The following is a 23,571-nucleotide window of genomic DNA, read 5'->3' on the forward strand; positions in this document are numbered from 1 at the left end:
CTGCATTGTGCCAGGCAGCATCACAGCTCCACACCACCTTCAGGCTCACGCAGAGGCCCTGAAGCGCTCCTGCTGCCCTGCAGCGTGCTGTGAGCCATGCGCAGCCCCTTTGGGTGCTGTGCTTCCCCCCCAGGCTGCATGCCCAGGCCAAGCAACATAGAACTTTGTCACGATCCAATGTTAGGGATCGGCAGGGAATGGAGGAGTTTATGCAACAATGCATTCACAAATTGTTTGAAAAGCTATTCTTAGCTATTGGAGAAAAAAAAAAAAAAAAAAAAAAAAAAAAAAAAAACCACACAAAGCAGAGCTGCATTCTTCTATTAAAAAATCCCTACGAAAGCAGTCCTTTGTGTGAGCTGCAGCCAAAGTTCCCTTAGCTTGAGTTCTCAGCCTCCAATAAGCATTTTCTGCAACATTCCTACAACAAGAAAAGTGCTGGGGGAATTGGAAATTTGGAAAGGAAAAAGAATGAAATACTGAGAAGGTAGTTTTAACATTAACCTTTCCTCTTTCCTTAAAAGCTTAGCAGAAGCATCATTACAAAGGATTTCTTTATACAGAGGAAGACCAGCAGACACTGAATTTAAGTGATACGAGTGATAAGCATTTGTTTTATTTATTATTAAATCTGTAACAAAACAGCTTAAAATAGGCATCTGGTAGTTGAAACCACTTCTGTTCAAACGCAAGATTATTCCAATAAAAAGATATTTACATTTATTTTCACGTTCTAGAGAGACCGAGTGGCTACAAAAATAGTGCTATTATATAAACACCCTCTTATCCCACGCTAAATCCTATTCAGTTTGAAAGAGCTGCTAGAATTACACAAATGCTACAAGTATTTGGAGAATGCAAAACACCCAAACTAAGCGTGAAGCAGCTGAGGGGACACCCACTACCGACAAGTGCACTTAGTAGCTATCATGTCCTCGTATTCCTTGTAGACTATGGAGCCATCGGGCTCTATGGTCAGGACGCTCAGAGGGCTGTATTCAGCAGGAACACAGGAGGGCCTGGGAACAGAGGAGTCCAGTTTCTCATAGATGATGTTCTGCACCATTGTATGCACGGGAGAGCCGTAGCGGTGCCCGACCGCCCTGGGACAGTCGCCCTTGCAGTACTGAGGGCTGTACCGATGCGGCGCTATGATCCATTTGTCCCACTTCAGTTGGCTGAAGCTTAAACGGAAGCTGTGGAGCTCACACTCGTTCTGAGGAAACAGAAATTGTTTGAAATATTCACTCAAATTTTGAGGCGGAGTTGCTGGAGCTTCCTTCAGATTCTCTGCCCTTCGATGCCGAGATGCCCTTTTACCCTGCGTGTTCTCTCTTCCTTCGCCACCTGGCACAGCAGCAAACAGGCTGCTCCTCTGCTTGGGCCGCACCGGGCTTTTCCTTCTGTGTCTGAGTGAGTTCCACCTGTGATAAGCTTGCTCACTGGTATCGTTTAGGTAAAGAAGGAGAGAAGGGGGGACCAGAGCCATGTTAATGAGATTATCCTGTTCAGTGTTATGTTGCGGGTTACCCAAAAGACAAGTGAAGTTCACAGCCATGTGAATATTCCTCCTGTTAGTAGCAATGAGAGGCTGCAGAAAAGAAGTCACATCAATCTCAACCCACTTGCGCTTTCTAACTTCAAAGTGCAGGCTAAACGCTACGGAGTGCGAAACGCTGGGACATACTTGGCTAGAAAAGTCATGCTCCTTCACAGACAAATGGCACGTGCACGTAAAGGAAGAAGTGGGAACCGAGGTGTCAAATGAGTAGAGCAAGACAGACTTGAGTAAGTGCTCGAGAGCAGTGACACGATCCAGGTTGAAGAGCAAATCCACCGAGTGAAAGTCTCCTGAGAAGGGAAACAGAGATCTTGCAGTTAGTGCATCCTGATTTGTCACCTGTACATTAATGCTACGGCACAGTAGATAATCGGACATCATTAAGCAGCAGAAGAAACCAATTTAGATGCCTGTATTTTTGTTATATGGAATGTCTGCTTAGGTCAGAACCAAACGTTACCAACAACAGCAAGGCGGCCCAAGGCTTTTAAGAGGCATTAGTGTGCAGGTAAGGAGCAGCACACAAAATTGGCAGTTGTCCTTTCAGTTCTGGGAAGGGGAAAGAGGAACCAGACGCTTTGAATTGTACAGAAAACCATAAAATGAAATAGTGTCAGTTTTAAAGGTGTGCCGCCAGGTTCCCTTTAAAACTTCAGGTTTTTAGCATTAACTGCAGTTATTCTCCCTGCTCACATATTGCTGACCAACAGCTGCCAGTGACTCTGACTAACAGCAAAGCAGAAAGTCATTTTTGTCAGTTTGCTTTTCTCTTACGAAGCAGAAAGGACAGCTTCCAAGCTATTTTGAATGCATGTTTCTGTCTCATCCACCCCTACTGCATGATACGCTGTTCTTGTCATTTCCCATGATGCTATTTGTATTTAGTGGGATTTCCATCTCATTCTGGGATTGGGGAAGCCCTGTGCTGGCCCTCTCTCCAGGCGTGGAGCTGAATGCTCAGCACAGTGCTTCTCTCACTGCTCAGTACTGCCTCTTTCCCTCTGAGTTAGAAATTGTTCCTTGTGACCACACAAGTGCAGTAAGGGATCCCCAAACTCACAGAGAGCAAAGGATTTAGAGTCAGATGAGGGCTCTATGGATCTTAATGAACTTACAATATGGTTTATGTGAATGATTTTTCATCTAAAGTTACAAATTTTAACAGCAGCCTTAAAATTCACTTTCGGAAGTTGGTTCAGATTCAGACCACTGCTTTCTGGTGCTGTATTTAGGATACGTTGGCACGAGATTGCCTATTCAAAACCAAAACGCCTACAGCAGTCTGAGCTGGGCGGCTCCACACCTACCTGTAATCAGATCCCTGTGGCGGTGCTGGCACTCGGAACACGGGGTGAAAAGTCGAACAGTGTTATAGAGGTGGCTCCTGTGGGCTTTCGGGATCCCCTCCTTGGTGGCATACATCTTATACAGCCGCTTCATGTACCGCAGGGCTCGGGAGTCCGGCTGGAGCCTGGGGGTCCCGCTTTCCCAGCTCTGACGCCCCTGGTCGGTCAGCACTTTGAGCAGGGGGGGCAGGAGGGCATAACCTCGGCTCACGCTGTGGGGCAGCCGCAGCAGCGGGTGGAGCTGGCTGAGCTCAGGAGCTCCCGGGAGCCCGGAGAGTTTGTCAGGCGCTGCACGATCCCTGGAGCGGGGGGAGCACTGGATGCTACAAGAAAGCCAGTGAAGGCAGCAATAGAAACAAACGCAGATCCTCCAGGTACCCGCCATGCTCTTCAGAGCCTCAGCCTAACAACGCCTCCCCCAAAGACATTCAAGAAAAAAACCCCCCGAGCACGAGCCCTTTTATACGTTTCAGCTGTGTGAGATTTCTCTGCGATTAGAAACCGAAGGCAAAGCTCCGCAGCTGGCTGTGCAACACACGTGTGTGCGTGCGGCCGGGCTGAGCCTTCGCACGTGGAAGCGTCTCACCTCCAAACCCCGCTGCTCAGCGTTCAACTTCTCCGCCAGCTGAGCTGCGATACGTGGCTGTTCGTGGATCGGCCCGCAGGGGGAGCCGGCAGGAGAAGAGATGCCAGCCGCGGGGATTCCGGTGTTGGTGGGCTAGGTTTTAAAGAAAGTGCAGCAACAACGCCGGTTGTCATCGCTCAACGTGTATAAGATGCTCCCGAAGGCTCCATCTGGAGAAGCACTGAGTGCTCGGAGCGCTTAGAAGCTCTTCTTGCAGGATTTGAAAGGGATGGATTCTTGTTTTATTTAATAAGGAAATGTGTAAGGAAATGTTTTCATGCCAAGTGCCTTTAATTAGAGCTGTGCTATTGGTAATCTAGGGAAGTGCCACCTGTAATCTGGCTTTCACATCTTAGGGCTTCTAAGTAAGGAGTGCTCGTTCAGGGGATGCCTGATTTACTTCCAGAATTCTTTCATTTCAGTGGAAGGTTAATTCAGATAACAATCTCTGATGTGAAACAACGTAACCTTTTTCCTTAGATCTCTTAAAGCTGTTTTGACTGTGATGGAAGGTACCATGGGATTCCATCAGATCTAAGGCTATCTGTACAATGCAGCTTTGGATGAGGTTGGTTCATTTTAAAAGTACATCCTTCAGTGACATATGACGAGCTGATCTGCTGCTCTCCTGTGCTTGTAAACCATTGACACTCTGTCAGTGTCAGACAAACGTGACGATGGTTTCTGCCATTCCATGACTATTTAAGCTGCTCTCCAACAACTTTTTTCTTCACCAAGTGCCATATTTGTACTATCACAAACAAACAGCAGTCTTTGAATTTTGATACAGCAGAGAAGAAGACTTGTGGCTTTGCCCTGTGTTAGATAATGACATTTCTATGCTTCCACAAGAGAGAGAAAGCATTGATTGCAGGTGCAGCTGGTTCTGCCCCAACAAAGTGCTCCACTTGGGCTTGCTGAGCTGATTCAGGGCGCTGTGAAATACAAGAAGCTCCAGGTGCTCTCTGTAAGGTCCCTTAATAACGCTGCAGATCCGTAGCTAACTGCACGCACACTGTAACTGAGCTCAGTGCCTGCTGTGGAGCTGTGTCCTGCTCTGAGTGCAAAGCTTGCTGCGTGCAGTGCTGAGATGAGCTGCACTTCTCCATGCCAGGAGCAGGGCATGCTGCAGAAGTGCTCTGCTGCTCCTTTGGATGCGTTGCCAGCAGTGCTGGAAGCTGAGCGTGTAGCACAGCATTGAGGAGAGACCCCGTGGGCCCTTTGTACCCCTGGAATTAGTAACTGTTCTTGGCAGGGCGGTCAGTTGGTTCATTTAATACACGAGTTTGGTGACTGAATAGGCAGCGGTGTGAGAAAAGCTGTACTTCACCCTTAGTGAAAACAACCTCCTGGCACAGGGCAGCCCTCCTTTGGTCGCTGGAATGGAGCCCGGCCCTGCTCCTCTCGTGGGCTGCTGGGGCTGCTTGGCTTTGTCAGTTTTGTTGCAGTGAAGGTACGTGCTTTGGAGTGCTCACTTACAGCTCCTCTGTACTGAAACCTTGGTTTACAACTCATGCATGCGTTGTTTCCCATCAGCCATGTGATGATAGGTGATAAATGTTGATATTCAGAGTTCAAGCACGGCACTCAGCCTCACCCGCTCAGCAAATACAGCACAGAAGCTGCTGGGTCTCTCCCCGTTGTAATCAGATATTCATTAAAAAAGAATGACGAGAGCTCGTTCCCCTGCTGCTCAATCCATCTGAGGCTGGGAGGCAGCTTGGGCTCTGCCCTTTGTTAAAGAGGAAGGTAGGAGGTGAGGTGCTGGCTTTGCTGTGCTGGTTGGGATGCTGCTGTTAGTGTGGTTTCTCTGTACAGTGATACCATGCAGTGCTGTCATCAGGTGCACGATTTGGGTTAGAGTCATTAAAAACAAACCAAAGCACTCCTAATAAACACAGAAATAGGTTTGCAGAAGTCCTTCTCCCTTTCTATTTTACTTTTTCTTTAGAAACGGGAAGGATAAAAACCCAAATAAACTGACAAGCCAGGAGATGGGGGCTGATGCTTGGCATTCCTCCTCCTGTCTCTGTGTGCTGCAGAGCTGAGATCTGCCACTTCCTCAGATCGGTTCATTGGAAGGGACTTGCAAGCATCACCAGACAGCAGTGATCCTGCTGCTGTCACCTGGCCAGGGGCAGCAGAGGGGCCAGGTAAATAACAGCACCCACATGTGAGGTTTTTCAGATTTTTCAAATCGTTTTTCAATGAAACAGCAATTCCAGCCATTCTAGCAGCCGGCAATCATTGCGACCGGGTCATGGCTATAAGGTAGGAAATTGTTGGTTTTGTTGGGCTGCCACGCGTGTCCTTATGTGACCCCCAGCGAGAAAAGCTCTGAATTGTAAGGCAGCCCATCGGGGCAGCTCGGAACTCCGCGGAAGGGAACCCACGCCGTTACTCTGCCCAGCGCTGCCCGTTCCCACGACTTCGAGGCAGCCGCTCCGCTCTTTCCCCGTGTCCGTATGTGTGTGTGTGTGTGTGGTGTGTTGTATGTGTGTGTTGTATGTGGGAGGCTCTCTTCCTTTCGGCCCAGCAGCTCCCGCTCCCAGCTGCCTCCCCTGACCCCTCCTCCGTGCCTCCCCGCGGCCGGGCGCTCGCAGCGCTGCGGGCGTTGAGCTGAGCGGGATCCGCTCCGGCTCCGCTCCGTGAATTGCGCTGCTCGGGTCCGAGCGCTGAGAGCGCGTTACCCATCTGAAAGTGATTTGGGACTGACGGAGGTGGATGGGTTTGGGAAGGGAGGAGGGGGAGGGATCGCTCATGCAGCGATTGGAGGAGGGCCGGTGAGCCCTGAGGTGCTCGGGGAAGTTCTGAAGGAGCGCTTTCGAGGGCTGCCGTGTGGATTCCTGCGGGCAGCCGATGCTGGCAGCGCAGGGCGCTGACTCCTTCCTGCCTGAAGCGGTCCCAGCTGGAAAGGGGCTCTCATCTGTCCAACGCTAAAGGTACGCTGTCCTGTTGGCTGCTAAAATGGTCTTAAAGATGATTGTTATCTATGTGATGTTACCTCCGCGGCGAAAAGAGCCCTTTTGTAGATTAGAATAAGTGGCGTTACACGGCTAAGGCGGCTCTGCTGTGCACCAACGTGGCTTATTTGTGCCGTCCTCAGCAGGAGGCTTTCAAATCTTTGTGGTCACGGCCTGAGCTGCATCGCTAATTCCTGCGGACGTCCCGGGCCGGGCATTGGGGGGTCTCCTTTAAGCAGCACAGGTCTGTTGAGCGCCGGGATGGAGCAGAGCGAATGCACTGCACTGCTGTGAGCTGAGCAATTCCGAGCTGAACTCCCGAGCGCCGTGCTGTACGATGTTCGGAAGTGTTGCGTTTGTGAAGTATCTCTTAGCAGTGTGTGCTTCGGAGTGAAAGTCTATGGGAAAACGTTACAGTTAAAACTTGTGAACCGACCTGAGCATACAGCTGAAAAACAGAAATCCAAGGTGAAGAAATCGGGCAGAGGTGTGGCTGGGAAGGAGAGCTGTTTGCAGGGGAGGGGGAGAAAATCCCAGGAGACTTTCCAGTGGTTTGTTTGGTGAGAGCAGATGCAAATGATTTTCTTATGAATCCACCTGGGAGGTTTTGTGCGCTCTGATGCTGCCTCTTGTCTGCTGGGTTTGGTGCTGAGCTGCGAGTCTGTGCACACGCAGGGCTGGGGATGTGGGAGTGCTGCCCTGCTGCTGTGCTGCCATACTGCTGTGTTTCAGAGTTGAACCCTCCTGTTCTTTGAACAGCAAAGTCAGCTTTGGAGTTGAACCTGCTTGCTGCCTTGTTCTGACTTTGCTGGAGTTTGTTTCAGCTGATAATTTGCACTGTGGCTGTTTGCTCGGTCTGGGTTTTTGGGACAACGTGAGTAGAACAAACCCCGTGTCCCTAACGATGATCTTAGAGCATAAAATGCTGTCTTCCCTATTTTCAGTAGTTCTGAGCTGTCGCTGAACAGCTGCATTTCCCATGCTTTGGAGAAAGGAACTAATTTTTGTTTTGCATGGATTTGCATTAGGGATGCACTTTTGTTCTTCCTTCTGAAGAGCCTCCCAAGTCTGGCCAATTAATAATCACCAAGAAATGCACACCTTAAATGTCTGAGGATTGTCTTTATCCTGCTGGAATCTCCAGCAGCTCCCAGCCATGGCTGGGCTGACGCTGGGCTCATCCCAAGGGACAAATGACCCAGCTGCCTCCAGCCCATGCCTTCAGGTGCAGAGCTCGACTGCCACTGTGGGCTCCTGGTGGGCATCGGCCACACTGGAACTGTGGGCTCTGCCACTGACTGTGTGCCAGGACCTGGCAGAGCTGGGAGGGTGGGAGTGGGGCTGGGAGGGGTGGGGCGGACACAAATGGAGCAGGAGTTCAGTGAATGTTCTTTAAACATAATTATAGGCATGGATGATTTTCATGCAGACAGCTAAAAGCAACGAGGAGGGGAAAAAGGAGCTAATTGCAGTTAGTTCCTTTTTGTTTGTGATGTTTTCCTAACCTTAGTTATTAAAAGCAAGTTTTAATTTCTTTAGAAGTTATTTGCAAAGGAAAGACTGTGTTAGAAATATGGTGCCAAGTCTCATACACTTAGCTCAGTCCTTAAACACATTCCAGTTTCTGTCACCTTCCTCTTCATCATCTGCTTTTGTGACATCAGCTCACCATTTCTGCAGGCGTGTGGCAGACCTGGAGATCCAGCTGAGCTTAATGGAACTTCATGTTAATTTTGTACGTTTTCAAAAGTGAACAAATGTGTTCAAATATTTCATGACAGGAACATTTCCTAGAAGATTCTTTGCTATCAGGAGAGTGATGATTCTGTGGCTTAGAGAGGCTGAGGGTTCAGGCACTGAATACTGTGGGGAGTCAGAATGAATGGGCTGAGCTGGGGGTGAAGTTGGTTGCACCACTCCTGGAGGCGTCTGGTAACCTCAGGTTCCTCTGGCTGTGCACGGAGTGGAGGTTGGGCAATGAGAAAATCACACCCAAATCCAGTCCTGTGCGTTACCACAAGTGATACAGGATTTACATTTTCTATTCTGTGTATGTGTGGGTGTAGGCTTTGTGTTTGAGAACGAGCTATTTGTGGCTTTTTGATGTGCAGATGATGGCAGTGCCTGGACTCGCTGTCAGGGCGTGCAGTGCTATGGCAGCGCAGCGCTTGAGCTCTGAGACTCTTTGTGCAGCGAATGAAATATGGGATAAATGTAAAGTGAATGAATGTAAATAATCAGTGTAAACAAGCAACTGTAAGTCACTATGACTGTTAAAAGCTATGGACTTGTCAGCAAGAGATATGGTCACTTTCTTGGTTCCAAGTGCTGATCTCTTTGCCCAGCCAAGTTAGGCTCTTCTAGTTTCCATATGATCTTTGTCTTCCTCTCCATTCTCTTCCAGAACAGCACTCCTGTTGATCTATTTCCCCCTCTGCTCACGCTTCTTTTAAGCTTCCTTGCTGTGATGACCTTTTCTGCTGTTTCCCTGCCCTGCTGCTCTGCTCTCAGTGCTCTCCTATTCTGCTGTGTTCCACTTTGCACTGCTTCTCCTCTTCCCTGTGTGAGCAGAGCCCTTCGCTCCACCCACACATGATGGTGGTGACACAGAGATGGAGCACAGCTGAGGGCTGCTGTGTTGTCAGCAGCTGGGGGTGGTGCTGTGCTTCTAAGGGGAATTCCAGGGATGGCTCTGGGAGCTGTGGACGGCCTGCAAGCAAAGCTCTGTGTCACATCTCTAGTGATGTGATGTGATGCGATGTCTGTTTGGAGACCTCTGATACTCTTTTTAGAGTTTGGTTGTTAGAATAACAGCAATTCTACTTCTTGAAATGTGCTCGAGTTGCCTTGCATGATGGATGGATTTTCTTCAAAAGCTGCATTCAAGAGCCATTGGTTTCACTCCTGCTGGGTTCATGTGCTCATCGACTCCAGTGCAGTAGATGAACGCATATGGAAAAGAAATACGTTACCAGTTGTCATCCAGAGCTGAACTGTATTAATACCCAAGGATCTTCATGTCATGTCTTCCTATCAACTCTGGGCACTTTTTGCCTTAAAGAACAGCAAGCTGCCAGCTCGCACTGCTGTTTATTTACTTGCGACGGTGGCAGAGCTGCACCAGCCTGTATTTGGAACTCAGTCGGGTATTGCTCCTTTTCCTTATGTCATCTGATGGCTGCATTATTTATTTAGCCTCCCCATAACAAAGACACCATTGTTTTAGAGTGTTGTGAGAGAAAGCAGTGCCTGCATCTGCCCTCTGACTGTACTGATGTCCCCCAGCCCCTCACTTCTTCATTTCTCTAAGTGCAGGGGAGGAACCTGTCCTGACCACAGAGCAGGCAGCAGCTGGGGAGCTGCTCACACGGGCCCCTGTCCCAGGGGAACCCTGCTGTCCTTCTCTGTTTACTTCTCTCGCATTCTGCGGTGCCTGAGAGAGAAACAAATGGGCCTCGGTTGCCTGGGAAGTGGTGGAGCAGCATCCTGTGCTGCTCCTCACTGCTGCCACTGTGCGATCCCCGAGCGTTCCTTTAAATGCAGTGACAAGCTTCATTTACATTCTGGCTCAATAATTACCTCTGGAAAAAAAGAAAGCATAGAACTTGTGAGCGGCGATGCTTTTGTTGGACAGAAATGTCCCACTGCTTGTTCGAACACCCTTCCACTTGGCCGGCCTGTGGAGCTCAGGGTTTTACAGCACCAGAGCCGAGGTGGCCGTGCAGCAGGGCTGTGGCTGCCTGTGCTGGGCACAGGTTGGTACCTTTGGTACCCACGGGGAGGGTCTGCCCTCTGCTGATAGCACACGTGGCCACAGATCAGAGGAAGAGCTGCAGGAATTGGGCTGCTCAGCACCAGGCTGCGGTGGTGCAGAAGGGAGCTCAGCAGTGCTGCTGCTGCTGCAGTTGTCTCGGGGTGTGTTTCTGCTTGGTTCTGCTGCTCAGTGCTGCTCTGACCCAGTAGTGCACTCTTCTTTGCTCCCTGCTTGCGCTGACTCTGACGTTTGTGCCACCCTGAGCTGATCCAGCTCAATAAACCAGCAACAATCCCAAATCAGTTCCTGAGCAGCTTCTGTTAAATGAGCAAACCAATTCAGCCCAGTGCAGAACCCGGTGCACACTAGAGCTGCTTCTGGGAGGGATGGGCTGGTGCTGGGGATGGCACAGAGGACATGGGAACAGCAGGGCTGAGGATGGTATCTCCCCTCCCAGCAGCAGCACACCGAGGGAGTGACTGCAGTGTGAGATCTGCTGGAATTGCACAAGCTGCAGCCATGGTGGGGAAAGGTCCAGTGTGGCTCTAGAGGTTCTGTCCTCTTCTCCCAGTACCTTTAATTGTGCAAGAGCTCCCTTATCCATTGCTTCTCTGTACAAATAAAGCTATTGAGATATTTGCATGGGATATGCTGGGTTAAAAAAGGTAAAACAAAAAGGTAAAACATACGGATTATTCAATAGATGTTTACTGTGTTTAGTACGATCTTATTAAAATGAGGCTTAGACGTTAGGAAGAGGTCATAAATGTCATGGAAAACTGAATGTATTTTGCTGTAGGGGATGCTAAAGGCTATCTTCTTCAATCCAGCCCCCAGCAGCAGCAAGGTGCCTCCATGCCTGCTATTTCCATTGGTACAGTTTGCACTTCAGTGACTGGAGCAGTTGGCCCATGGGTCTCTGGCAGTGCATGAGCTGTACCCGATGAAGTTCACTTAGTTTAAGAAACTGCACTAAACAGTGGCATTGAGCCCGTTGTATGCCTATCCAGGCTGCTGAAGCCCTTGGATTAAGACACTAAACTGTCACTGTGTTGTGTGATACAATGTTTGGTGTTCCCCAAGAATTCTTCTGTGGGTTCAAAGAGCTTAGGCTCTGAAGTTTTAGCACTTAAACGCGCTTACAACGTGCTTTCAGTTGGGAAACTTGTTCAGCTAAACATGGTTTTATTTTTCTAATCAGGCCTTCAAATATGATTTGATTGCTCTGACCTAAAGACCCACAATTACATATTTTCTGGGAACAAATCCCATAACCTGACCCGGTCAAAACCTGCAGCAGAGGTTTCTGTTGCTGTAAGCATGGCTGTGCTTTCACAATGCAAAGCCTTTGGCAGCAATACCAACATTTCAGGTAACTGCTGGCATTGGTGCCTGCTTTTCCTTGGCACTCAGCTGTTTGCTTCTGCTCCACACTGCAGCTGGAAGCCCTGTGTGCTGAAACTGCCCATACTGCTGGGATTGGGAAACCATCTCCATGGGAGCAAGGGCAGGGGAAGCCTCCCTGAGTGGCTTTGGCTGCAGAATGCTTTGTATGAAATTGGGGACTGGAGAAATGAAGGGGCATTGGTCTTTGGTCCAAGGCACGTCTGTATGAATTAGAGCAGCAGTAGTGCCATTATATTGCCTTTTGCCTATAACCTGCTAACAAAAAATTAAGTACATCTTAGGAAATGCTGGAGAGCCACTGACTGTGTTTGCTGTAAGGTTACACAGCAGGATTAACTCCTGCAGGAATTACTGGGTGATGGTAAAAGGCACTGAGTGTGCATCTGTAGCGATGCTCCAGTCCTGTGCCCCACATACTGCTCTGATCGCTCAGCAGTGCAGCTGCCAGGCCTGAGGTTAATGAGGACTCTCAGGGAAATTATTTTCTCTGTTAGGCCGCTGTTATTCGGATGGTTTGGGTTGGTAAAGCCTGAGATTGTTACGTTTTTCTTCCTATTTCTGCTACCACTGACCTAGTTTTTGAAGCTGGTAAACCTGAGCAGCCATCTGTAACCCAGCTGATGCCAAGTAATGAAAATAACATTGAGAGGTAACAGCCCTCTGGGTGGATTGCAGCTTTATGGGTAGCATTTGCTGTTTGTGTTTGCACAAACAAACACTCCCTCTGGGTTTTGCTTTCTGACCTGTGGTGCAACGGTTTGGGGCCTCCAGCAGCAGCATGGGCTTACAGCAGCACTGCTGCTTTGTTGGTGTTGGTGCTACATGGTTTGTGCTAGAAGAGAGTGGCAGAGCATCAGGTGCTGTTAAGGTGAGCTGGCAGCGGCCTTCTTTGTTGGCTGCAGCTGTTTTGTGCATTTTAACCAGAAATACAGCTCAGTGTATTCAGGAGCTGCATGCATGTGCAGAACTCACCCCAGCAGTGGGAACCTGAGGCAGAAGCTCTGTACAGCAGTATTCAGAGGTGAGGGTTGGTCCCAGAGATGGATTTCTGCTTTTCTGCTTCTAAGCACTTTTGTGCTGTGCCTGTGGCAGAGCAGCAGTGGGGGGCTGTACTGATGGCCACTGCTGAGCTCTGTGCCCTGAATGTTACGAGATCAGATGCATCTCTGAGGACACAGGCTGTGTCAGTCCAGGGGCTTCCAGGTGTCTCAGCTTCCAGTTCAGAAATGCACTGTGTCACCATTTCTGACAGAAGAGTTTGGAAAGACACTGTAAATGTTCAGGAACCCAAGGACAAATAAAATGAATCTCAGCTCAGTTGTATTTACAAAACCCTTTAATGGTCTTTACTCCTGACCATTTGTTGTTACTACCATGGAAGTTTGTGGATAACAAACCTTAGGGTGCTTTCTTGTGGTGTGATGATCTCCCAGGGGTGCAGTTACTCCCTGCTGGTGCTGGAGGAGCAGCTGTTGTGTGCGTGGCTGCATGGCACAGGAGGGAGCTCTCTGTCTTTTTCCCATGCATTGCAGTGTTATTGCCAGGAGCACCTGTAAGCCCTCTCCTTTGGGGTCTCCCTGCTGCACATCATGCGATCGCTGTGAGCTCTCATCACATTGAGGAGGATGTGGGGACATGGCCAAGGGCGTTCAGCCCAACCTGCAGCATTTGGTGTGGAGGCTGGGAGAAGGGTTCATAGTTAATATTTGCACAACGTGGATTTACTGTGACAGCTGTGGGCTCTGAAGGAGCTGCAGTGCCTGTTGGCCCTGGACCCTGCAGCACCCACCTCCAGGCAGCCCTGCTGGGAGATGCATGCCATCGTGGGCTGCGTCTGTAGCTTAACAGCTTCTTTACAGGGCGCCCGGTCTGTCATTTTGGAGGAGCATTAGGAGGCATGTGATCTGTGGTTTGGACTAACTAGTGAATGCGATTATTGTATGCATAATACCACGTTATTCTAAGTTACCAGTAAGAGTTGTGCTGGTTTAGGGGTCAGGGCTGCGGGTCCCTCGCTTCTTAATGGATTTATCCCCTCAGCAGTGTGGGTAGAATAGCGTTACTTGTCACCAGCCTGCACACAGGAGATGCCTGCCAACACGTTTCATTTTAAGGATGCTTGAATTTCATAGAACTTCAGTGTCTGTGAAACTTTCGTCCAGGGTGATCAGTGTGGGCTCTGCTGTATCCAGGAAAAGTTTCGCTGCCTTCACAACCTTGGTGCCTTCTGAGGGCTTAGCAGCTCTCCTGATACAAGAGCCAAAGCTCGCAAAGATTTCTGGCAAATCCAGGAGCTGAACTGAACTTTCTGAAGCCAACAGGTTAGCTGCTGAACGTTGCTGTCCTTGCAGTGCCTGGCATAGGCAGGGATCAGTGCCTGAGGCACTCTGCTTTTCCTCCAGCTGGGCATTGCACAGTGCAGCAGGTATTCCCCCATGGCTCAGACCCCTTGAAGCCATCCCCTCACCTCCTGTTTCTGGCTTCCTTTCCTCAGATACTGAGTCACTGCTTTCAGAAAATGTTGTTACAGGCAGTGACTGAACAGGAGCTGGTTACTCAGTAACTTGCTGGGAGCAGCTCTCTGTTCTCAGTCACCATCACCAGATCTGCAGCTCATGTTCTCTGCTGGAGCACAGAGATGGAGGGTTGAACCCTGGATCCTGCTCCTGCTGGAGAGCAATTAGCTGCTTCTCACCACCGAACATAGCCATGGCAAACAGGGTGTTTGGGTTTATTTTATTTTATTTTTGGTAGAAATCTGAAGATTTCCCCCTTTTTCCCCCTGTGAGACCATACATGAGAACAAATGGGAGAGCTGCTGCCTGTGTGACATTGCCCAGTTGGCAGCTTAGTTTGAGGAAAAAATAGTGGCATAAAATCGGCTTATTTTTTAAGCTCAGCTGGAAACAATTCGGAATTCATCTCACCAGATGAGGATGTTATAAATGCAATATCAGGCTCCAGCAAATAGATTTGAAGGCAGGGAGGAATTTATTGCAGAGGCTTGAATTATTTCACTCGCACAAAGCAGATGAAAGCCTCAGTCTGCGTCTTCTGTGCTGCTTTTACGAGAAAAAGCGCTTTAAAAAATAAAAATAAAAATCACAAACCTGCAGCACTTAAAACACAGCCTCAGTGTTTCCCTGAACCGCCTTGGCGTTTATTGTGCCATCCTTTTTCAATTCATCCTCTGGAAGCAGTGCTCTTTAGGGAAGGCTGGCAGCGGTGGCATCTCGTGGCTCCTGGGCTGCTCTGAGCCGGGCTGTGCTCACAGAGTGGTCGCCCTGCTGGCACAGCGCAGAGCTGGTGCTGGGTTGGGGTGGGCAGCGCTTGCCCTGCCGTGGCCTCGGCAGCATCTGCATGGAATGTTTCAATTCCAGCCACGTGGGAGCCACGGCCCAAAGGCTGGGCAGAAAACGGGCTGCTGTTAATAATTGACTGGTGAGATAATGAAATAGCTGCGCCTGCTGTTTGCTTTTCTTTCTTTTCCACTGTGACTGTAATGCTCTGCACGATGGGACGTAATAAACCAAAGGGCGATTTCTGCAGGTGAGGCAGTGGGGCTGCGTGTGGATGCGGCCACAGAGCCTGCAATGTGTGCGGAGCCACCCAGCAGCCCCGAGGTACCACAGCACTTGGCGGTCCAGGTAAGGGACAGCAGAGCCACCTCTTGGGCGCTTTTCCAGCTGAACTCGTTAATTGCTCCTTAACTGATGGATGGATGCGTGCGTTTGGGGAAGGAGAAGGGTTCTGCGAAACCCTACGGGCAGATCTTGGATCTGCAGGGAGTGTGTTCGTGCTGTCTGCTCAGTGTCCTCGGGCTCTCAGTATCCTCAGGCTCTCAGCACAAGCAGATTTCTCTTCCCCTGCACAGTGACCATTTGTAGCACGTCGCAGAGCATCTGCAGGACACAGGTGCGAGGACCTGAACGTGGCTTTGTGCAGTCCATGTGGTGTCACCTGGTTTGGGTGCTGTCAGATGTACCTGGCCGTGCCTTGGCAGCAGGTTCCCTCCAGCAGTGCTGTGCTGCCTCCCTGCAGCTCACTGCAGTCGGGGTGTGGAGCACTGCCTGCTGGCCGGGGCACACCGAGCTGCTGGCTGCATGCAGGGAAGGTGACTGTGGGCACACTGCATGCCCACACCAGACACGAGCTCATGGGATCTGGCAGGAAGAAGAAGGGCAATGCTGGAACATGGAATGTCAGTGTTGTGCTTTCTCTGGATCCTTTTCACCGAGTGCTAACTCTGCCCTTGGTTGCTTCCAGAGCATCTGCTGCCAAAGTCCATCTGCTCCCATCCAAAGGCATTTTTTTCTGCAGCAGTCAGCAGCAAAGCAGATGAAGGAGCAGGAAGTGTCCTGGAAAACATTAAAACCACATTTTGCAATGTTTAACCTGGGTTTGGAGCAGCCTTAGGGATGTATGATGATGTGAGGCTTGCCAGGGCTTATCCTGTGCATGTCCGAGTAGGAAAGATGAGGCTTTCCTTGGCTAAACATGGAATGGAACATAGTAACTGGATTTATACCAGGAGTAAAACCTCTCAGTAAGGGACAAGTTGTGGACAGTCTGATACAGCAGCTCCAGAGCCGTCAGCCCAACACGAGAGCTCTGCTCAGCCCTGTGAAGTTCTGTTTCTCTGCTGAGTAAAGTCTGTCTCTGTGTGAGGGAGCGGAGGGAGGAGGTGAGGCAGCTTTACCTAGAAAATAGTTACCACAGTACAAGTGTGCTTAATGATCCTGAGCCATGGGCAGTGCTGGGGTGATGGGGCTGCTGGTGAGATGCAAGGTGTGGGCACTTGGTTAGGGAACATGATGGGGAAGTTTCTGCAGAATGGGTTCAGTGCAGAAGGCCATACCTGAAGGGACTCCTACTGCCTTTGTTCTCAGAATGAATTCTGTTTATGCTTTCCCCGATCCTTTCTCTCCATTGTTTCTTGTCAGTTTTGTAGTCTGAGAGCTGGTTGTAGTGGCACACAAGCAGTTAATTGCTGCCCTTGATCCCAAGTAACTTGTAACCCACTACTATACTTGTGCTCATACACTGCTGTGTAGTTCCACTTCGGTTTGTTCCTCGTTGTTATGGAAAGTGGTGATAACAGCGTTTAGTGTGAGTAAGAATAAATACCTATGAGCTTTGCCCAAATGAAAGATGTGGGAAAATACCTGAATGCAACACTTGCCAAAGAAATGGGCCGGTCTAATATATTTCTTGTATATACTTGGTGTTTTTTCCAGTGGAATGCTCTGTTGCAACTGGAGATTACATTGCTGCCTCCCTCGGCCCAACGGCAGCCACAGTCATGGATAAATGAGACTGAGAACAGGCGACTGCTGGAAAGGAATGGCTTCTGGTTCTTATGTCAGAACAAGAAGATGGGAGCGGGCACTGCCCCTGGCCCAGCACTGGGTCACACTGGTTGAAGCAGAGCATCCACACTTGCTCTCCTTACAGCTTTGTCTGTGGAAAACATAATTGCAGCACAGAGAAACTGAAATTGCAGACTTTTTCGGTCTGGGCCTCATGGGTTGCAATGACAGAGCCATCCATTAAGCTTCTGAGGACAGAAGAAAGAATATGCCAGAAAACCACTGTCCAGAAGATGACTTCATAGCATTTCTTAGCCAGCCAACCCTCCCTGAAGTCTGAGTGCATGGGAGCTCTCCTGGAGCTCTCGGGGAAGTTTGGGGACGGCTGGCTCTGATCTGTGGGTGCTGCTGGTTTGGGCTGTCTGCTAAAATGTGTTGGAACTGCTTATCCATCAAGGAGAAAGTCTTCCAAGTGCGTCCCCATGTATTCAAGATTTGTCGTCTCTCTGTACTCAGTCAAGTAGGGGCAGAAAATGTAGTTCTATGGCCTTAATTCTTTTAAACTTATTGGGAGAGTATGAGTGCGAAGGGAACAAGAGCTTTGCAATTGATTCGAGTTGTCTTTTATGTTTTCTTGGATGTTAGAAGATCTGGTCCATACACACGTGTAAAAATCAACAATCGTTTCTTCTCTCTGAAATTATGAGGTCATCAGACCTTCTGGTTTAGTGCTGTTCAGTGTTCTGCCTTCTGTTCTTGGATAACACATTTTGGGTATTAAGTGAGCTTGATCAAGCTAAAAAAAGAAGGAAAATTGTGATGAAGGAAGAAGAGCTGGAATGGGAAAGTCTGGAAAGGTGTGTTTTGGGGATGAAGTAGTGATTTCTGACAAGAGAACTGTTTGGCGTTCAGCAGATTAGGGAGTAAGGATGATGGAAGTCAGGATACATTTTTGAGGCTGAATGAGGAAAGTCAGTGAATTGAGGACAATGGAGAAGAATGTGGCGGGTGACTGCTCCGATTAAAAGGTCAGACTCTGTTGGATGCTCAAAAAAAGGTCTCTCACAGGGCTGTGGAGAATTGCCAAACCTGATCTTCCTCATTAAATCATTGGTCAGAGATCAGACCCTGGCTCTTGGGCCCAGAAGCATTTTATTTGGGTTGCAGTCTTCTGTCAGCCAAATTCAAGTGGGATTCGAGTGGCAAACGTTCCTGTCCACAGTGACGGTGCTGGGAAGGGCTGTGCCAGCCCAGAGGGTATCAAAATGTATTGTTTTCATCCCCTTCTGAATTAGTCAGGACACTTCTCATGGCTCCAGAAAGCCAAAAGTCTGTGTCTGTGGCTTTTACATGAAACACTCACATTTCTCAAACAGTGGTGACGTTTATTTCTGTGCGCTTGAGAGGCACCAGCCACATCCCAATCCCATTTCAGCTCTGTCTCACTAACGCCCAGCACTTTGTCTTTCTTCCCACTGCATGTCTGTAAGGCAGCCTTGTTTGGTTTGGGTGCACGATCTCCCCAGCAGCCCCCAGGCAGCAGCCTGTGTGATAACCCTGGGAATGGCACTGGGTGGGGAATGTGGTACTTTCGAAAACACTCATTAGCAGATGTGTTTTCCAGTTGGCTGATGAGAATGTTGCAGGTGGTACCTTCATATGCTGCTCTCCTACAAGGCAAGTTTGAAACCTAAAGTTGAAAGTTCAGTATTGTAAAGTAGAGGGGCAAAAGAAAGGCAATGCATCTATTTGGAAAAAAGGAAAGCTGGGAAAGGCTTGTAGGGCTGCTGGCACAAGGATGGGCTGTGCTTTTGTGGCTGTGCCGTCCTTCTCCTTCCATCACCCTTCTGACAGTCGTGTGAAAGTGGCAGAATCTGAAGACTGCAGACATCTATTGCTGGATATTAGAGAGTCTGGTCAGAGGAACAGCTCCTGCTGAGACGTGATGCGTCTGGAAAGCAGAGATGCAGTCAGTGGGAATGTGTGGGTCATCCACATGGTGTGCCCGTGGGTTTGTGTGCAGGAAGTCCTGGATGGGGCTGCGGGAGCCCCCATGGAGCCGCTGCACAGTGCTGCCTGTGGAGCCAGGAACCATTAAATCAGGTGGCCCGCAGAACAGCTGGATCAGGTGCTGAAGACTGTGCAAGTGATTGGAATCTGAAGAATTTTGGCTAATATTTACACGAAGTGTTTACCCTTTGATAAGAAGCAGGTCATTCACAAACACGTACATGGCACAACGCTGGGAGGTTGGTCACAGTGTTTGCTTTTTGTTCTTTGGAGAACAGTTGCATGTTGTAGTTTGATATGGATTAATCTGTATCAAAAGCTGTGGGCTTTTTTACCTTTCTTTCCACAGACCTGTTTGTTCAAAAGGGGCCATTTTACAGAAATAGGTCTATGAAGTTTTGTGCAGGCCGACCTCTTTGCAGCATGTCACATTTATCTCCAGAATCCTTTGGAGAGGAAATCCTCTTGGATTTCCCAAAATGTGGTGCAGGTATAATTTTTCATCCACTGACACTGATAGGTCAGTCCCAAATGAAGGTTTGAGCTCTGCTTGTGTTCATTAAGTAGCCATTCCTGCTTCTCTGGTGGAAAGATTGCCTTGGTAAACTGTAAACTTGGTAAACTTCAGCGGAAGTGAACACGTGAGCAAGGGTCCTGCATGGCTGCATTCAGTGTGAGGTTCTGCTCCCCAGGGCTTACTGAGATTAATGGAGATTTGACACAGAAAACAGTTCTGTGTCAGACGCAGGGGGGTGGCACTGTGTTGGGGCACTGTGTGTACCTGTAAATGAGTTACAGGTTAATTAGCAGCACCTGATGTCATCTAAACGAGGTCAAACAGGAACAGGCTGTAACTAGAAGAAAGCTTGCCCTTAAAGGAGCAGTAAGTTGCTAACTGACCGCAGCAGGTCGCTGACTCTTCTCTGCACACAACACACGTGCTGGAGACACAAGGCTCTCACCTGTTCAGCTGGTCGCAAAGACCTCAGGGTTGTGCAACACAACTCCTTCCCCTGGTGCGATGGGGTCCTGCTGGCAGCCTGCGAGCACCACGGCCATCAGCAGGACCACAGCCTCGCAGCATGCTCTGGGGCTGCCTTGGTAAGCATTTGTCTGAAGGAGGAATCTCAGCGTACAGCACTTGTGTCAAGCTGAGTAAACCAACAGCATGGACAGCAGCAACATGAACCTGCTGGCACGGCTGTGCCACTCCTGTTCTTTTTGTCCGCTGTCACGGCAGAAACTTGGAACAAATCTAAGACGCTTTATTGGAGCCCAGAGAGTGCCCAGCCTGGGCACAGAGCACGTCTGCACCGCCTTCTGCTTTGGCCACCTGCCTGCTGTGCAGCACTGGGCTCCTCACTGTCCTTGCTGAGATCCTGCTGCTCGTTTTCATGCTTTTGTTCACCGCATTACTTTGTCAGATGTGTGCAGCACAGGCCGTACGTTTGTGTTTGCAAACTGCTTTGCATAGAGGGCTGTGCTCCGTGTGCAGTTTCCTGGGCAGAACGGGAGTAAACATAAGAAAGAAGTGAAATAAACTTTTTAATTTTTGTTCAGAGTTTTTAGAAAGAACGCTTCTGTCCGGCCCTTAGCAGTTGTTAGTGGGCTTAGTTCTTCCTTGGGCACCTGGAATGACGTGCTGTTAACACACCTCCCTTCACCTTGCAGTCTCCTTTGTTCAAATATACTTTTAATTCAACTTTTTTTTTTCTTTTTGCTTCTGGGGGCTTACAGTGAAAATACAGTGAGCTAATCTGGAACCCACGAACCCACTGTGGTACAGATTTGCCAGGGCATTCTGAGAGCCAGAGGCAGCTCCATGGAGGGTGTGCTACACCAGCTGAGAGAACAGCAGCACCACTGGTTGTGTCAGTTGGGTTTTAAGAAAATTCTTGCTCTTGTGGAGGGAGAACGGCAGCTTTTATGTGCTTATTTACACACTGAGATCAATGATTTTTTTTTTTCTGCCAGAGTTTAAGCAATGCCTTTCCAAATAGGATGACAAATGCAGCAATAGGTTTTCTCTCTAGATGTGTTTCATTATCACACTATTTAAATTTTAGTAGAGACTGCTGGAGAACAGCAGATAACTTCAGCTCTTACTACTTTTCTGTTACTTTGAAGATGTGCAATTGTAGGCTTGCACTTAAAGGAAATCAGAGCCATGGCAAGAGTGGGAGCAGAGGGCACTGCAGTGGAGAAAAAATTCTCCTGCTTATCTGGCACTTGGCTACCAGGAGGAAAGGCTGCAGGCAGCTTCATGAGGGAGCAGGAGAGACAGCAGCGAGGGAAGGAACGTCCCATGACGTCCTGTGAGCCTCCATGTCCTCCTGCAAACAGTGGGTCAGTGGTGGCTGCTGCTTTTTCCAGCTCAGATGGTCTTACCTTCCCCTTCAAAGGAGCTGAAGTTGTATATTTCCTGTTATTTATGGTGCCATATAAGCTTGAGACATAAATTGGTTTTGTTGCTGACTTCACTGTAAGTGACAAGCAGGGGTAGCCTGAAATAATGGGGGAAAGACATCTTGGGAAACACTGGCATAGGAAACCACAAGAGCTCTTTCACCGATGTACATAAAACCAAAGCACGACTGTTGTTTAAATTCTACACATAGCTGTGGAAAGTGAGTGCCAAAGTCATGTTGTAAATCAGGGTAGCACCATGACTTCCATGGGACCGTGCCAGCACGTCCCAGACAAAGACTTGGCTCGGCCTGTTAGCAGTGGTCAGGATGTGAAAGAGCTGCCTGGAGAAGTTCCACTGGAACACAATTTTGACTAGAAAACGAAGATCAGAATGATGGGGGAATCTGCCTCATGGTTCTCTTGTGGTTCCCACAGGGCTTCATCCTGGGCAGCTCCGGGTGTGCTGGAGCTCACAGAACTGCATGGGAGCACATGGCTGAGGATGGTGCTGTTCTGAGGCCGTCTGCTCTGCAGGTGATGTGGGCAACCTGGGGTAACAGCACAGGTGGTGCAGTCTGACTATGCTCTGTGCCAGCACCACCGCTCTCTCATCTGCTTTTCCCCTTCTGTGGCTTCAGGAAACCTCCAGTTTTTGTTTCACCAGATTTCTGAGGTTTTTATTTCTTGAAATTCTTCAACGTGTTGTGATGAAACGGATGGGGAACTTCAGCAGCAGCTGTTGATGTTTGTTGTGTCACCCCTTTACCAAGGAGAGACTAATACACAGCTGCATGTTAGATGATGTTAGAAAAGGGAGAGGGAACCTCACAGTGTGTCCTCGGGTCAATTTCTGACTGCAATTTCTGGAAGAACACAGCAGAAATTCCAACCTTGTGGCGTTACGCTCCTTTCATTTCTCAGAAACTCGTTAATTTATTTACTGTGCCCCACAAGTCCAAGTTCTCTTTATAGATTAACTGGTGTGTTTTGGCTTCCATCCATCTCTTCCTTTGGTGGAAGATGAATGATACCATGACCGTCTTTGAAACAGGGCAGGAATGTGGTGTTTTTTGATTAAACAGCAGCATCAGCCCTGGGATCTGTCTGTCTGCCAGCCCTGTGAGGCCCCCTGCTCTGTGTGCTGTCAGGAACAGAGGATGGAAATCTGAGTCCAACCTCTGTGATGAAGACAGACGTGCAGAACTGCAGTAGGATCTGGAAACCATTTGCCTTTCTCCAGGAGGAGCATCGCTATGGAGGAGCTCATTTCTGAGGGCTCTTGGAGCTGTTTATTTGTTTGCCTTCTTTTAATAACTAATTGATCCTTACAGCTGATCTAAATGGGAGCTCCTAAACGCAGCCACTGCCTGTGGCCTGTCAGGCTCACCAGGTTGGGTTTCCATTGGGATTTGTACCACCTGCGTGCACATCAGAGGGGTGTGAAGCTGCAGAAGCAGCTGGGGGGGTCACACACAGCATGGCCACCTCCTGCAGCCTGCTGGTGCCCCTTACATGGCTGCCTGCAGAGATCCTGTTTCTCAGAGTAAACCTGTGTGTGTTGTGTAAGACTCAGAGTAAATGTCAAGTGCTGCTAATGAACATGGGCTGCTTTCTCGACTCCACAAGAGTTCTGTATTTGTTGCATGTGAACTTTATTCTGGTGCCTCTGGAATGTTGGCAGGGCAGGTCCTAACATCAGGCATAAAAGCATTTGCCTGTTGTTTGAAAACTGTGATTTGTTACTGACCACAGAACCCCTCTCCCAGGTACCACTGGTCTCCTCAAGGTACGTGCTGTAAGGCTCTGGGAAGGGTTTTCCAGGATAGGTATTTTTAAGTATGGATTGACATGGCATGGAAGTTCACTTCAACAGGGCATCATTTACATCCTGTTCGTTTGGTTCTCGCTCCCCTGAGAAGCAATGGAAGGCTCAGAGGAGCAGGGCTCTGGGGGCCTAATAGGGCTGATGGTCATCATGATTTCTTCCCATTTGATCGTTCTTCTGGGCTAATCCCTGCGCTACTGTCCACATGTTCTGTATGAGAGCTTCTGAACAGAAATACTGAACAGAGATGCTGGCAGGGTCAGGTGCACTCTGCGAGTTGTAATTGCAGCACTGTGTTTGCAAAACCTCCTGCTGTTCAGAGGAGGGCTGCGTTGATCCAGCTGAGAGCTGGTTGCCGACCC

The 23,571-nt window shown here is 49.1% G+C and overlaps 2 protein-coding genes across 6 annotated transcripts in view; one reads left to right on the forward strand and one right to left on the reverse strand.

The window, feature by feature from the left end:
* Nucleotides 1-544: 544 nt before the first annotated feature.
* Nucleotides 545-3,478, reverse strand: GDF9 (growth differentiation factor 9). The gene is made up of 2 exons (XM_042881662.1): nt 2,869-3,478; nt 545-1,851 (listed from the first exon to the last, which is right to left on the reverse strand). The coding sequence occupies exons 1-2, from the start codon at nt 3,290-3,292 to the stop codon at nt 902-904; spliced, it is 1,374 nt and encodes a 457-aa protein (XP_042737596.1). The 5' UTR covers nt 3,293-3,478; the 3' UTR covers nt 545-901.
* A 2,832-nt stretch (nt 3,479-6,310) lies between these two features.
* The window catches only part of SHROOM1 (shroom family member 1), a 28,242-nt gene continuing 10,981 nt past the window's right edge, over nt 6,311-23,571 (forward strand). Inside the window, exons 1-2 of one of the 5 annotated variants that reach the window (XM_042881622.1) lie at nt 15,152-15,303; nt 16,894-17,437. The gene's annotated coding sequence lies outside the window, so the exon portion shown is untranslated. Of the gene's footprint in view, nt 6,475-15,151; nt 15,304-16,893; nt 17,438-21,031; nt 23,171-23,571 lie in introns of those variants that run through there. The other 4 variants (XM_042881623.1, XM_042881621.1, XM_042881624.1 and 1 more) reach the window with 4 other exon arrangements.

The sequence above is a fragment of the Lagopus leucura genome, unplaced genomic scaffold (assembly GCF_019238085.1).
Source record: "Lagopus leucura isolate 7727_CA_CO unplaced genomic scaffold, USGS_WTPT01 Super-Scaffold_100030, whole genome shotgun sequence".
NCBI lineage: Eukaryota > Metazoa > Chordata > Aves > Galliformes > Phasianidae > Lagopus > Lagopus leucura.

Bases quoted from the DNA above. Each gene is read 5' to 3' on its own strand.
- GDF9 (XM_042881662.1), bottom strand. From the start codon at position 3,292: ATGGCGGGTACCTGGAGGATCTGCGTTTGTTTCTATTGCTGCCTTCAC. The intron at 1,852-2,868 runs GTAGGTGTGGAG...TTCCCTTCTCAG, and splicing joins CCACAGGGATCTGATTACAG to GAGACTTTCACTCGGTGGAT.